Source organism: Portunus trituberculatus, chromosome 40 (assembly GCF_017591435.1).
Source record: "Portunus trituberculatus isolate SZX2019 chromosome 40, ASM1759143v1, whole genome shotgun sequence".
In the NCBI taxonomy this organism is placed as follows: Eukaryota; Metazoa; Arthropoda; class Malacostraca; order Decapoda; family Portunidae; genus Portunus; species Portunus trituberculatus.
Window position 1 is genome coordinate 25,674,938 of NC_059294.1, and position 17,093 is coordinate 25,692,030.

Genomic DNA, 17,093 nt, shown 5'->3' on the forward strand with positions numbered 1-17,093 from the left:
ACACTAGTTAGTGATACCGGTCTGTAATTTAAAGGTTCTTCCTTCCTTCCGCTCTTATATATGGGAACCACCTCAGCTCTTTTCCATTCTACTGGCACTGTTCCATTTTCTATTGAGCATTTTATGATGTTGTATATAGGACTTGCTAGTTCTTCCCTACATTCTTTCAGTATTCTGCCTGAGACTTCATCCGGTCCCATTGCCTTTTCTTCATCCAGTTCCTTCATCAACTTTTTATTTCAAGCTTGGTTACTTTAATCTCTTTCATATAGACAGTCTCTCTATTACCCTGTGGTCTTTCAAATTTGGATTCCTTAGTAAAGACCTCATGAAATTTACTATTTAACAGTTCTGCCATACTTTTGGGTCTTCCACCATCCTCTCTCCTTTTAACCTTTCTATTGTTTCTTTTTGTCTTATTTTTCCATTTATGAATCTGTAGAACAATTTTGGTTGTTCCTTACATTTTTCGACAATGTCCTTTTCATAGTTCTTTCTTCTTCCTTTCTCACCTTAGCATATTCATTTCTTGCTGTTTTGAAGTTTTCCTTATTTTCTGGATTTCTGTTTCTTCTCCACCTTTTCCATGCTCCATCTCTTTTCTCCTTTGCCCTAGCACATCTTGCATTAAACCAATCTTTCTTTCCTTCTTCTTTAGGTCTATATTTTGGGACATATTCCTGACCCCTGTTTTGTATATTTCCAAAAATAAGTTATATTTCTCTTGAACCATCTCTGAGTTTTCCATCTCCTCCCAGTTTACGTTTTAAAATAGTTCTTGAGATTCTCAATATCAGCCTTTCTGTAATTTAATCGGTCTCCTTTGTATGATTCATCTCTATCTTCCTTTCCTTCTTCTATATCCATTTCTAATATTACATGGTCACTCTTTCCCAATGGGCACTTATATCTTATATCATCGTTAATTTGTATATCCCTTGTAAAACTAGGTCCAATCTCGCCGGCTCATCGTTTCCTCTGAATCTTGTGTTTTCCTTTACTCTTTGGACCATCAAATTATCTATCATTAGGTTCAGGAATCTATCTCCCCAGGCATCTTCCCCCATACCACTTTCATAATTTTCCCAGTCCACCTCCTTACAGTTGAAATCTCCTACTAATATCACTTTTCTCCTTTCTTTAATGATTCTTGTAAGACTCCTTATTGTGTCACTTATCATGTCTTTATATTTGTTTTTGATGGCACATATGTTCCAATGATTGTTAACTCCTTTTTATTAATATGTATCTTAATATACAGTATTTCTGATTTTCCTTCCCCAAACTCCACTTGATTTACCACTATCTCCTTCCTTAACATCATCATGACTCCTCCTCTTTTATCCACTCTGTCTCTCCTCCATATATTATACCTTTTATCTATGTCTATTTTATTGCCTCATTTAACTTTGTTTCCACCAGGCATACAATATCTGGTTCTTCTTTCTTTATGTAATCTCTTAATTCTAATTTACTAGATAAAACCCATCTATGTTTGTATACATCATTTTTAATCTCTTGTTCTTATCATTTTAGTTAAACTTGCTCCATTTTTTCTCTTCTTCTCTTTTATATACCATTTCCTTATCCTGTCTCCTATAATTCTCCAAAAAATGCCTTCTTCTCCTCCTCTGACCTTTCATTATTTTTTCTCTTGCTTCTGCCACCAGTTCATTGTGTCTCTTCCTTTCTCATTTCTATTTTTCTATTTATATATATATATATATATATATATATATATATATATATATATATATATATATATATATATATATATCTTTGCAACCTTCTGTTTCTCTGAGTTTTGTTTTCTATATAGTATTTCTTCTGTTGCTGCTTGTGATTTTAGTAATATCTTAATTGGTCTCACTGTTCCTTCTTGATATGGTCCCATTCTATGGATTTCTTCTACTTCCTCTTCTAAGTTCTGTCTATCCTCGTCATTTAGATGTTTTAGTAGGTCTTTTACTGATTTCATTTCGTCTTTTTCCCTTCTTGGTCTATATTTAACATTTTTTCTTTCAGTCCAAAAATAATTACACTCTTCTTTTTCTGCAATTTCTCTTACTAAATTTTCTTTTTCTTGAGGACTCCTATCATTTTGCTTGTCATATTTTCATCTCTTTCTTTTAACTGTTCTTGAAATACTTCTTGAAATGATTCCTTGTCTTTCTTATCTTGGATTCTCCATGCTTGTACTTCTTTTTAATCACGTCTTGTACTCTTTCTTCTTCTTTGTTAACTAGATCTTTTAGCTTCTCTTTTTCTTTCTCGGCTTTACGAGTCCTTCTTCCATCAATTTCTTGTAGTTCGCTATTTGGACTTTTAATTCTTCATTTTCGGTTCTTAGCCTAGTTTCGTTTTCTTCCACTCTTTTATCCTTTCTTTCAATTTCTGGAGCTCTTTATCCTGTTCTTCATTCTCTTTTATTCCCATACTCTCCTTTATCAATTTATCTAATTTACATTCGATAGTCAAGACTCTATCAAATAGTGAAGTTTGCGCCGTATCAAAGCCTTCAAATTCTCTTTCTCCCTCACCAACATTGTCATCATCAGCTTTCATTCTTTCCCTTGTCACATACCTGCATTTAGATGGAATCTCTTTCTCACTCAGTTATTATTATTTAACACTGTATTCATGAAAAAAAAAATGAGTCCATACTTTTTGCCCAGGCCACTGCAAACCCAAACAAAGGTAGTGAAGATTAGCTGATTCTCGGGAGCGACGGTATTGCGTGCTTCCTCTACCGCGTCTCGTGTGTGTATTTACCTAGTTGTAGTTTTACAGGGCCTGGGCTTTATGCTCGTGTGGTCCCGTCTCCATATCTACACTTATCCAATTTTTCTTTAAAACTATGTACACTCTTTGCTGATACCACTTCCTCACTCAAACTGTTCCAAGTCTCAACACATCTTTGCGGGAAATTAAATTTTTTAACATCTCTCAGACATCGTCCCTTCCTTAGTTTCTTACTATGCGATCTTGTGCTTCTAAAGTCATATTCTTCTCTCAGGATCAGTTTCTCATTATCCACTTCATCCATTCATTCTGGAACCATTCTTGTAGCCATTTTTTGTAGTCTCTCTAATTTTCTTATGTGTTTCTTTTATGGGAGTCCACACAACTCCTGCATATTCCAATCTAGGTCTTATTTTAGTACTTATCAATTTCTTCATCATTTCCTTGTCCATATAGTGAAATGCTACTCCAATATTCCTTAGCAAATTATACGTCTCTCTGAAAATTCTATCAATATGGCTTACCGGTTGATTATTTTCTTCCATTGTCACTCCCAAGTCCTTTTCCTTTTTACTTTTCTAGTTCTACTCCATCTCCCATCTTATAGATTCCCACTGGTCGTCTTTCACTTTTACCCATTTCCATGACATGGCTTTTGTCCACATTGAATTCCATCTCCCATTTTTTGCTCCATTTCCAGATCTTGTTTAAGTCTTCCTGTAGTATTTCACAATCCTCTTTTTGTTTAATGACTCTGCACAGTTTCGCATCGTCCGCAAACAGATTTGTGTAGCTGTTCACTCCCTCTGGCATGTCATTTATATATACGAGAAAAAGTATTGGTGCCAATACTGACCCCTGTGGCACTCCGCTGTCTACTGTTCTCCACTTGGACTTCATATCTTTAACTATCGTCCTTATTTCTCTCCCCCTTAAGGTTGTTATTCGATGACTCAATATCAATATCGGTTTTTTGGCTCTCCCATTGCTATTTTTTCACCGAATTCAATAATATTTATACACAAGGTGTACGTTTATGGTGTACGTCTTCAGTGTTAATTTGGTACACAAATGTGGCGTAGTTTTTTTGCAATAAATATTTTTTCGGCGATAAGAAAATAATTCAAAATACCATTATAAAATCAAAACTAATAAAATTGTGGCAATTTCCTCTTAACCACATATATACATAACAACAAATAAATGTAAGCATCGGCATACACATAACCTATGTTATAACAATTTCATTACACGCCAAATTGTTACCTTTTTTTTTCATCAAAAATTTGAGTTTATAAGCCTGTTGTAAATTTATTTGAGTGAGTTCATGCATTATCATGCTTGCATTTGTTAAGATGAGGTTGTTGATCATTTTGCTGCAAAAATTTTTGAAATTGACCAATTACTGAAAAAGTTATTCAACAGTATATGCTGAAAACTGAAAGTCGAGAAAAACGCATTTTTCTGTGAACATCTTCAAAACCCCCACATAACTCACTCCAATATGTACCAAACTCAGATATGTACTTACATAATCCCTTGACAACTGCTTGGAGGCTGGTAGTGGCTGTTTAGATAGTTTCAGGCCATGTTACATCATGGCCTTACACGTGGCATTGTCACAATTTGGGAACCCAACACGTGTAAAATACGATCAACAGGTAGGCTGCACGCACGCACTCCCTAAGGCTGTATCGATTGGTACTGAGGAGTAGCGTCTTCCTCACCCTCACTGCCTGATCCTAAACTATCGTACATCACGCAAAAAAAAAATAAAACAGCTCAAAAAAGGAAATAAATACAAGCAAAACAAAGACTAAAAGAAAAAGGGGCGTATGCACGCTTGGGTATTTAAAGGGCCGGCCCTTTAAACCCGCCATTACCAGGTAAGCAGTGCGAGGCGCCTGGCAACTTGGCCATGGCTTCCCTCTCCAGAGACGAACCCAAGTACCAAGTTTCCAATTTTTCAATTTTTTTGACCAAATTAACGAATTACCACCTTAAGTAATTCTTCATCCATCTCAATGTGCTTCCTCTTAAGCCACCCTTCTCCTCTAACTTCCATAGTAATCTTTCATGTGGCATTTTATCAAAAGCCTTTTTTAGATCTAAATAAATACAGTCAATCCATCCCTCTCTCTCTTGTACTTTATCAACTATTCTAGGGTAGAAACTCAATAAATTTGTCACACATGACCGACCTTTTCTAAAACCAAATTGGCTATTTGATAATATTTTGTTGTCTTCAAGAAACTCGATCCATTGCTTCTTTATTAGTTTTTCACACATCTTGCATATTACACTAGTTAGTGATACCGGTCTGTAATTTAAAGGTTCTTCCTTCCTTCCGCTCTTATATATGGGAACCACCTCAGCTCTTTTCCACTCCACTGGCACTGTTCCATTTTCTATTGAGCATTTTATGATGTTCTATATTGGACTTGCTAGTTCTTCCCTACATTCTTTCAGTATTCTGCCTGAGACTTCATCCGGTCCCATTGCCTTTTCCTCATCCAATTCCGTCATCAACTTTTTTATTTCAAGCTTGGTTACTTTAATCTCTTTCATGGAGATGCCTATCGCTACCCACTTGACATGGTGACCATTGCTCATGCCAGACCAATAGTAAGTAAAACCCTTTCTACTGGTTTCACCACTGCCTGGCCTCCTTGTCTCGGAGAGTTCCACCATATCTACCCTCAGCCTACTGAGCTCATCTGATAGATGAGGCAATCGTTGAACTTCTGAGAGGCACATGGTATGCATGTAACATAAAACAGTCTTGCAGTGAAGGAGTTAACAGTTGCCTGTATACTCTCCTACCGAGGTGTGTGAAACTCCAGCAGACTGCAGCCGTCTGTTGTAGAGGTTACTCTGGTTGATGAGTATATAATGCGACAGGCTGAAGCACAGTCTAGGCTTCATGTTTGTTGTTGCAGTACAGGCAACCCCTGCTTAACGAAGGTTCACACAACGAAATCTTGCTACAACAAAGGTTTCATTTTACTACCATCTGCACGTTTAACAAACAACAAACTCGCTTTAACGAAATTTTATCCAGGTAATTTTTTCCAAATTTGAAAGCCCCGCCATATCACGCAAGCCGACAGGCTTTTGAATACACCAGTGCCTCTCGTGGTCAAAACGCGCACCACTCACTCCCCATAGTTCAAAACAATAAAAGTGTCAGCAGCAGTTCGTCTTCCCTCACTCTACATGCCACCAAAACGCCCTGCAATGTCGCCTAGCGTTGCTAAGAAGACTAGGAAGTCTCTTACTTTCGAAGTGAAGCTGGATATTATTCACAGACATGAGAGAGGCTAGAAAACTAATAGCATTGCTTCCCACCATGGCTTGACTCCATCTACTGTCGACCATTTTCAAGTCAGCAGACTCTATTATGAAGGCTGGTGAGATCATATCTTCCTTACAAGCTAAAAAAACCACCTGAACTCGTGCCTCTGCAATGGATAAAATGGAAAGCCTTGTGGAAATGTGGTACATAAGTTTCGTATGTGGTACAATGATGTGCCCTTTGTTTACATTCCACAGGTTGCCAGCTAGTGTATTTCCCACTCCACTCTCCCTCCCTTCATAAATTCAAGATCATCAACATTATAAAGTTACTTACATACCTACATTAGTGTACATTATAATGACTTAGTCTTACATTGCTTAAATGTTTAACTTCATAATTTTTACTTTAATCAAACCTTTTACTGTGCTATGATGCACTCTCACTTTGTTTACTCTCAATGGAAGCTCAAGTCAGGGGTTAAACTTGTTATAATTGATTTGCTTAACGAAAATTCACTTAACGAAGGGTTTTTTAGGAATGTAACCCCCTTCATTAAGCGGGGATTGCCTGTACTGATTAACTCTTGCGTTAAAGAACTGGATAGAATAAGGGTGAGACGAAGAAGAAGGCCTTGTGCAGCCAGGCCGCAGGAGGAGGGGAGGCATACAGTTAGCAAGATCAAAATAGTATAGCATGAAAAGTGGTAAAAGATAACAAGAGATGCAACATTTCAGCGGTGAAAAGGAGGCTGAAGACAGTCAGTCAGAGGAGAGGAATGGATGAGACAAATAACTTTTGATTCAACCCTGTCTAACAAAACTGTGAGAGTGGAATCCTCCCAAATATGTGAAGAATACTCCATACATGGCAGATGAGACCCTTGTACAGACTTAGCAGTCGAGAGGGTGAGAAAAACTGGCAGAGACACCTCAGAACACCTAACTTCATAGAGGCTGTTTTAGCAAGAGATAAGAAGTGAAGTTTCCAGTTTAGATTATGGGTAAAAGACAGACTGAGGATATTCAGTTTAGACTTAACATTGCTCCTGACAAATAAACAAGTACAGGCAACCCCCGCTTAACGAAGGCTCACACAACGAAATTTCACTACAACAAAGGTTTCATTTTACTACCATCTGCTCGTTTAACGAACACCAAACTCGCTTTAACGAAGTTTTATCCAGGTGATTTTTTTTCCAAGTTTGAAAGCACCGCCGTATCATGCAAGCCGACAGGCTTTTGAATACATTAGCGGCTCTTGTGGATAACACGCGCACCACTCACTCCCCCTGTTCAAAACAATAACAGTGTCAGCAGCAGCTCTTCTTCCCTCGCTCAACTTACCACCAAAACGCCCTGCAATGTCACCTAGCATTGCTAAGAAGACCAGGAAGTCTCTTACTTTCGAAGTGAAGCTGGATATTATTCACAGACACGAGAGGCCAGAAAACTAATAGCATTGCTAGCCACCGTCTTGACTCCATCTACTGTCTCTACTATTTTCAAGTCAGCAGAAGAAGGCTGGTGAGACCGTATCTTCCTTGCAAGCTAAAAGAAATACCTGAACTCGTGACTCTACAATTGATAAAATGGAAAGCCTTGTGGAAATGTGGTACATAAGTTTTGTATGTGATACAATGATGTGCCCTTTGTTTACATTCCACAGGTTGCCGGTTAGTGTCTTTCCTGCTCCACTCTTCCTCCATTCATAAATTTCAGATCATCAACATTATAAAGTTACGTACATACATACATTAGTGTACATTGTAACGACTTAAATTAAACTGCCTAAATGTTTAACTTTATAATTTTTACTTTCATTAAACCTTTCACTGTACTATGATGCACTCTCGCTTTGTTTACTTTCTATGGAAGTTCAAGTCAGGGGTTATATTTGTTATAATCGGTTCGCTTAACGAAGGTTTTTTAGGAATGTAATCCCTTTGTTAAGCGGGGGTTGCCTGTACTCTTCTTACAAATAATAATCATAAACACCAATTCATCACTCCATTGACAATAAACAATGTGATTCCTCACATGCATGTATATAAAATCCTGGGTGTAACAAACATTACTTCCAAGTCATTCAAACACATTAATTTATAAAAATGTCTATCAAAATGGACTTAGTAAGATAGGAGAGAATCAGTAGCAGCGTCTACTTCCATCCCTCACTGCTAGAGTGAATCTAATGTCTGATTTCAATTTGCATGGAGACCTAATTTTGACAATGAATGAATTTTTCACCCCAACTTAAAACATTCTGACTATTGGGGAAATTTGAACAACTGGATTTTGGATTAACAGACTTTTACAATACAAAGAGCATCTGATGGGTAAGGAACAATAGATAATACATGAGTACAGTTGTCAGAAGTTGATTATCATTGGTACATACATACAATACATATGTACTAATGATTATGACCTGATGTCTACTTAGGCCTTATCTTCCATGGGACATTACATGATGCTTTGTGTAAAATCAACACTCTTTTGGTTGTTTTTCACATATTTCACTTTGCAATATCATTGAACACTGCACCAGAGGTTGGAGCCCTGCATGAATTTTTTATCTTTTTATAAAGTGTTTCTCATTTTTTTGTCTTTACAAGAGCAATCTTCACAAAAATTTAAACACATCCACCAATATTTGTAATGAAAATAATCTGTCTATCCCAATCCCATACAAGTTACTCTAGAAAGTACCACTCACTCACTGGGTCCACACACCAATGGGACATGTTAAGTGCGTCCAGACTCACATCAAGGATCAATAATACCACTCACCTGTCTTACACAGGCACACTTTTGTTTGCAGTACAGACATTCCTCTTTTTTTCATACTACTCATCTACTCTCCAGGGATGGCCTTCCCCTTAATGTTAATCAAATGCACCTGATCTTATAATTCTCTTAACAAGTTTCTTGTCCTCTATTCTTTCCTGGTGTGTAAACCACCTTAACATACAACAATCTGACTGTCAAGCCAGCTTCCTCACAATACCATTACTTAATTCCTCTTGATGTCTTGACAACTTTCTCAGAATACTACTTCCTTATTTCTCTTCACTTCTTCAACATTACTCCACATCTACTCCACAAACATTTTGTGTCCATTATATCTAACTGTTCTTTTTTTTTCTACTCCCATTTTCCATGTTTCATTACTGTACCATACAGCACAACGGGGAACATTGTTACCCTATATAATTTACACCCATATCCAATGTTCTATTTTAGAGATCTTTTTTCAATTCAATATATACTTCTTTTTTTTTTCACCAGGCATTTCCTTGTGAAAATATAAATGTTGGTCTTGCTTACAAATCCAATCCACAGTAAATTAATTTAAGCTATATTACTTCATTACATGACCACTAACCTGCAGTACTTCATACCACAGCCACTAACCCACAAAACTTCATACCACGGCCACTAATCTACAGTACTTCATACCATGGCCATCAACCTACTGTACTTCATACCATGGCCACTACAATACAATACTTTATACCACGGTCATTAACCTACAGTTCTTCATAACATGGCCATCAACCTACGTACAGTACAGTACCATGGCCACTAACCTACAGTACTTCATATCATGGCCATCAACCTACTGTACTTCATACCATGGCCACTAAACTACAGTACTTCATACCATGGCCACTAACCTACAGTACTTCATGCTACAGCCATTAACCTAGTCCTTCATACTGTGGCCAATATGACAAAATTAATACCTTTTACAAAAACCTATCTTAAAACAATTTTGTTGGTCACATACCTTTCCATTTACTTCAACAAGCTTGTGTGCACCATAAACAATTGCTTGATATGAAAACCTCAGTTGGTCATGTGTCTGGATGAGGCCCATTCGTTGCCGCCTCATGTCCATCAATACATCCACCACCTTCCCCTGACCAGATCCACACAGGCCTTTGCTCAACTGAAAATTAAAGTACAATATCATGTAAGTGCATCCTTAATCATAAAAATAACAATTCCTCATGAAATAACTCTAGGAAAAAATATCTTTTTCTTTGTTTTTCCATGCACACACCCTCCTAATTTTTTTGTTTTTAGTTTTTTACTTTAATTTTTAATTTGTATATTACATCACCACTTGAGTTTCACACAACCTGAGTTTCACAATCCTTGAGTATAGCACTTAGTCATGAATTCTTACCAATCTGAGTTTTGTGCATTATCTTCACAAATTTCATGCTGCTTTGACAAGTATCAGTCATGTTTACCCACAATCAGCAGGCTACCTCAAGACTCTAATAAGATTTTCCATATCTGCAGCACTGACAATGTCATACCCACTGATGAATAATGTTTTGGCCACTTGTAGCAGTGAGTCACTATATCCTGTCTCTCATGTGTTGCACTGAGCTCACTGCCACTCATTTCTGCCTTGAAACACAGGAGGACCCTCCTCCAACCATGTTTCACTGTAGCAATATTAACAAAGTGCCAACATTCCAATATAAAATCTATAGCTTTCTTGATAACAGAATTATGAATGAAATTGTTCTGTCATAAATTACTTGAATAATGATGCCACTAACATGCTGTGAACCTTGTCGACCAATTATTCTCTACATTCCTTTAAGATCTAGTATGATAATTTGTCAAGCTTTTCTGACATCTTAAACACTTCATCATAAGTAACTGTGACTGTAGCCAATGTATTCCTCCCAAAATCTTCTCTTTCACCAACAAAATTTTCTTCTACAGTAAGTACTGATCTGAAGCTTTTGTTCATCATCTTCACCATATCTTGTATATCCTCATAAACTATTTCATTGACGTTCAATCTTGTTATCCCTTCTCTCTTCTTCATCTTTCCATTTATATGTCTATAGAATAGCTTTGGTTAATTTATACACTTTTCTATTATATTTCTTTAATAGTTTCTTCTCTTCATTCTTATAACCTGAACATATTCATTTCTAGCTCTAATATATTCCTCCCATCTGTTATCAGTTTTCCTTTCCTTTCATCTATTCCAAGCATTGTTCTTGGTTATTCTACAAGTTGCATTCTTGCATTTTATATTGAACCACTCCTTCCTCTTGTTCCTGCTTGCTCCACCTCTGGGTACATATTTCTAAACACCAGTGTTACCTTCATAAATTAATTTCATTTTTCTTTAACATCCTCTACCTGTTTAAATTTTTTTGCAAAATCAGCTATCACATATCTAAATCTCCATACCTTACGATCTTCATTCATGACTGCATTTCTCTCTCTCAAATTAAATTTCTATGTCCTTGGTAAACACCAAATCAAGTCTTGATAGTTTGTCATTTCTGCTAAATCTACCATCAACTCATAAAGTCACCACACTTTTTCTGTTTTGCTATTTTCTTGTTTTGTTGAGTTGTTCAAGATATCAATATGCATTCACTGCAAAATGTAATCTTTCAACTAAACAAAGAGTTGGGCATCACTCTTATGTACACATAAGAGATTTTACTTGGATGAATGACGTTTGGGAACTTTATATCAATGATACAGTGGTACCTTGGAGTATGAATGCTTTTCAGTACGAACAATTTGGATTACGAACAAAAAATCATGGTTTTTTTTTTTGCATTGGAGGACAAACTTTGCTTTGGAGTGTGAACAATAACAAACGCGATCAACAGATTGCGCGCAGCACTGCGCGATCAGCTGACTACAAGCTGGGGCACCATGCTGCCTCAGTGCCTCAGGAGTGTTGTTTGCAGTTGTTTGGTTGTTGTTTTGTAGTGCCGCAGATAATAATATTAATTTTTTTTTTTGTTATTAAGATCATTGCCTAGCGTAGCAGCACACGAGGTCACGTGACATACAGACAAATGTATGGAAGATTCTAGAGGATCCAAGGGGAAGAGAGAGTATCCAGCTCATGAATTAAAAGCCCTAACCCTTATAGCCCGCCAGGCACGATCGTGGCTCTTACGTTAGAGCCCGTCAGCCTGTCAGGCATGATCGGTGCACTTTTCAGAAGCCTATCTGGACCGTGCACACTCCTTTATGCTGCACAGTTTTTTTTATGCTTCAGGCTATCTGTCATATATCGAGGCCTGTCATTGGCCCATTGTTTTCAAGATGGTGGACACTTAGCCAATAATGTATCAGATTTTACAAGGATATGTTTGTGGAGGTGTGAGGGCACCAAGTGTGACGATGGTTAGAGCACTTTATGTCAGTATGCTGTATTTTATCATTTTTTATGTATTTCTTGGTTAGATATAAGATATACATGTATTTCCATGGATAAGTTTGCAATTCAGAAACAAATAATGATGCATGACAATATTGGAATCGTTATTTTTAACTCATTATTGGTTTAGATAAGAGTGCATAGTGTTGGATTGATGGAGTCGTCTGAGGAGGATGTGTTGATGCTTGTTTCTGACAGCGAAGAAGTTGAATTTTCATATTACATTTTGCTTACTTCCCTGATTTATTTTCCATAATGAATGCCGTATATAAAAAAAAAGTTTATTGGCCTATATAAGAGAGTGTGGTGCTGGCTTGATGGAGTCACATGAGGATGTGATGATGCTTGTTTCTGACCACAAGAAGTTGAATTTTCATTATATTACATTCTGCTTACTTTCTTGCTTCATTTTCCTATCTTCTATAGTTATAGCATAATAGTAGTAGTATATATAGTAATAGTATGCAAAAAGTAAGAAATTAGGTGAAAAATAATTTTTTTTGGTTTTGGAGGTGGTTTGGAACGAATTATAATTTCTTCCACAAGAATACATGTACTTTGATGCTTTGGAGTATGAATGTTTTGGAGTAAGAAAAAATTTTTGAACGGATTAAGTTTGTATTCAAAGGCACCACTGTACTTCAATGCCGCCAGTTACCTTTGAACTCCACTTCTCGACTTTTTAAGGCTTGGCCGGCTTCCTATGATGTTCAAAGCATAGAATATGAAAAATATGACAAAAACTCACCACACTTGTCATTTGTTATGGCGACTTTATATGAAATGTTACCAGAATTAGATTTTACAAGTGGACATGGTAAAACATTAATTTCATTAATTTGGATGGCTTTTGATTTTGATTTATTATGAACTGCAACTTCATTTTAAAGTATATTGATAGAAATGCATAAAAAACATAAATAACAAAAAGTTAAATTTTATTTATATAAAAATATGCATGCCAATTCCACAAAAAGAAATATTATTATTAAGTTGCCATCAAGATTTACACTATACTGCTACATACAGACTGAAAACAACCACACACTTATCTTTTGGCAAATCCTCAGGCACTACCTGCAACTCAGCTGATGAAGCTGGTTCATTCATAATGGTGTGAGATAACAACAAGTGAAGGCAAGAGGGAAAAGTGATGCTTGGTACTTATCAATGTCTGGACACTTTGTCAGAATAGTTACAAAGCATTTCATATGAATGTAAAGTAAAAAGATTGAAATATGTTATGCATTAGTTGGAATGCACCAATTACAAATAACTTTTGAGATACAACCATTTACTTTTTTTGGCAACTTTTTAGAGAGGCAACTATATATGAGTTGACGGTAGAATAACAGCCAATTCACTGTGTCGTCAGGTTTTCCACCACTCGGTTTTAACAATCTACTACTCCCAGAGTTGTCATCATTTCCCATTTTTTTTTCTTTTTTATGTAAGAGGAGAAAGCTGGCTTAGGGCAACAAAAAAAAAAAAAACCAATTAGTTGCTGATTTCCTTGAAGATCTAAGAGTTAAGAAAAAAAAAAAAAAAAAGTCTTGAAACCTTCCTTTTAAATGAAGTCAAGTCATAGGAAGTTGGAAATACAGACCTAGGCAGAGAATTTCAGTTTACCAGAGAAAGGTACAAATGATAGATAGTACTGGTTATCTCTTGCATTAGAGAACTGGACAGAGTAGGGTTGAAAGGAAGAAGAAAGCCTTGTGCAGCAAGGCTGCATGCAAGAGGGGAGGTATGCAGTTAGCAAGACCAGAAGAGCAGTTAGCATGAAAATAGCAATAGAAGATAGCAAGAGATGCAACATTCTGACAAAGGGAAAGAGGCAGAAGATAGTCAGTCAGAGAAGAGTTGATATGACAAAATGCATTTTTATTCCATACTATCTAATAAAACTGTGTAAGTGAAACTCCCCATACATGCAAAGAGACTCCATACATGGGCAGATGAGGCCTTGTACAGGGTTAGCAGCTGGAGGAGTGAGTATGTACAAAGTTCCTATCATAATTTTTTTTAAGCAATTAACTGAAAAATAGTCTGTAACAATAAAAAAAAAAAAAAAAAAAAAAAAAAAGCATTTTGTCCAATTCCATTCACCTAAACTTGATGAAATTTATAGAACAACCAACATGTAACCAACATGTACACCTACAAACAAGCCAATTGGACTTACCATAAGTGAAATATGACCCATTTTAGGTTAATTCACCACACCCTTTAATATTGTAAGATTAACGAGATCCATACAGAAGTGTGTCTGAATCCATTGCAGCAGTTCATATTAGACACCGTGATGATAGTGCATGTTTTCTTGATATAACACTATTTTTTTATTTTTTTTTTATGCGAGAGGGAAACTATTTTATTTTGTATGATGCATCAACCCTATATGAGATATTGATTCCTCCATATTTATAAATATACTTAGAAGTTTCACCATATCTGCTTTTAATATATGTACAGTAATCACCCGCGTATCCGGATCGCTACTATCCGGAGCTGCACCCAAGCGTATACAAACCTACCACGCAAGCGATCCCTCGATCCTGCTAGGCAGCAGCACTTACTCCCATGCCCTTCCGCTCTCACTCGCCAACAACTCAAGTAGTGGCAGCGCTATTCGGTGAGTTTGTAGTGTTCTTCATCATTCCAGCATGGCAGGAGTGTACATACCTCCCACCACCACTTAAGGCAGCATGACACTAACACTTTTTCCCTCGTCTTCAATGATTTCTGTCATTTTTAACTGTTCCGTCAATTCTTTCCGTCGTTTTGAGTCAGACAAAACGCACCATTTTCCTCTAGCATCAATTTTTAGTCAAATTAAGATCTATGGCTTCTAATCAACACTTTTATAATAATATAAATTTTCTTGTTAATTGGAATGATGCTATAATCTCATATTTCAGAATCTTGATCAGTAGATGTAAATATATTTGTGTGTGTGTGTGTGTGTGTGTGTGTGTGTGTGTGTGTGTGTGTGTGTGTGTGTGTATATATATATATATATATATATATATATATATATATATATATATATATATATATATATATATATATATACAGGTAACTTGATTTAAGCGTGTTTGTTATAATGCGACCAAAAAAATATTCTAATTAATTTAATTTGCGCGATCGGTTGGCTTATGCACGATTTGGCCTCACCACATTTTCAAACTGAGCGCCAGATGCAATTTCAAACTGTGCGCCAGAGAATTCCGCAGCTGGCCAATAGGTGGGAGCTCCGCTCTTCTTGTGCCTCATTTGCAGTCTGCCAGCACTGAGTACAGATGGAATCTCTTCAATCTGCCTATAATTCACCAAGATGGCCCCAAAACATCCTTCATCATCTTCTGCATGTGGGGGTTATTTTTGATAAGTGGATTTTTGATAAAGTGGAAAAGCTCAGAGGAAGATGGTGACTGACTGTGGTGTGAGTGGTGAAGGCAGTGACGCAGTGAGTGTTGTGTTTATGTATTCTTTGTTTTGTATTCTCTTATCATTTTTTGCTTTCTCTTATTATTTTTTGCTTTTCCCTTTACTTTAAATACATTTCTAGTATTTAGAATGGTAAATAATAAAAACATGTTAATTTAGCCAAATAAATAGAGCATTTTGTACAAATTTTTTTGGACCACATCCCGCATCCCCCCTATTATCTACTGTTTCTTATGAGAATTACATGTTTGTTTTGTGCAAATTTTATATACGCAATGCCTCTTGGAATGCATCTATTGCATAAACTGAGTTACCTGTATATATATCTATATATATACGGGCAACCCTTGCTTAACAAAGGGGTTCCGTTCCTAAAAACACGTTAAGTTAAACTTCGTTGTTTAACCGATTATAACAAGTTTAACCCCTGATTTGAACTTCCATTGAGAGTAAACAAAGCGAGAGTGCATCATAGTACAGTGAAAGGTTTAATGTAAGTAAAAATTATGAAGTTAAACATTTAGGCAGTTTAATTTAAGTCATTATAATGTACACTAATGTATGTATGTATGTAACTTTATAATGTTGATGATCTTAAATTTATGAAGGGAGGGAGAGTGAAACGGGAAAGACACTAACCGGCAACCTGTGGAATGTAAACAAAGGGCACATCATTGTATCACATACAAAACTTATGTACCACATTTCCACAAGGCTTTCCATTTTATCCATTGTAGAGTCACGAGTTCAGGTGGTTCTTTTAGCTTGCAAGGAAGATACGGTCTCACCAGCCTTCTTAATAGAGTCTGCTGACTTGAAAATAGTAGACAGTAGATGGAGTCAAGATGGTGGCGAGCAATGCTATTAGTTTTCTGGCCTCTCGTGTCTGTGAATAATATCCAGCTTCACTTCGAGAGTAAGAGACTTCCTGGTCTTCTTAGAAATGCTAGGCCACATTGCAGGGCATTTTGGTGGTAAGTTGAGCTAGGGAAGACGAGCTACAGCTGACGCTGTTATGTTTTGACTGGGGAGTGAGGGGTGCACGAGAGGCTTGATCTTGATCTTGATCTTTATTCTACAGGTGTCTCAAGATTTCTCCTGAGGCAGGCCTTAGTACCAGCAGCTCCTGGTGTATTCAAAAGCCTGTCAGCTTGCGTGATACGGTGGGGCTTTCAAATTTGGAAAAAATTACCTGGGTAAAACTTGGTTAAAGCGAGTTTGGTGTTCATTAAACGAGCAGATGGTAGTAAAATGAAATCTTTGTTGTAGCGAAATTTCGTTGTGTGAACCTTCATTAAACGGGGGTTGCCTATATATATATATATATATATATATATATATATATATATATATATATATATATATATATATATATATATATATA

General features: G+C 36.5%; 1 protein-coding gene across 4 annotated transcripts in view; it reads right to left on the minus strand.

Annotated features, from left to right (window-relative positions):
- Window positions 1-17,093, minus strand: part of LOC123516279 (tyrosine-protein phosphatase non-receptor type 2-like) — a 206,291-nt gene that overhangs the window by 146,827 nt on the left and 42,371 nt on the right. For all 4 annotated transcript variants that reach the window (XM_045275538.1, XM_045275537.1, XM_045275539.1 and 1 more), the window contains one exon: window positions 9,830-9,991. In XM_045275538.1, coding sequence (XP_045131473.1) covers window positions 9,830-9,991 — 162 coding nt within the window. The remainder of the gene's footprint in view (window positions 1-9,829; window positions 9,992-17,093) is intronic.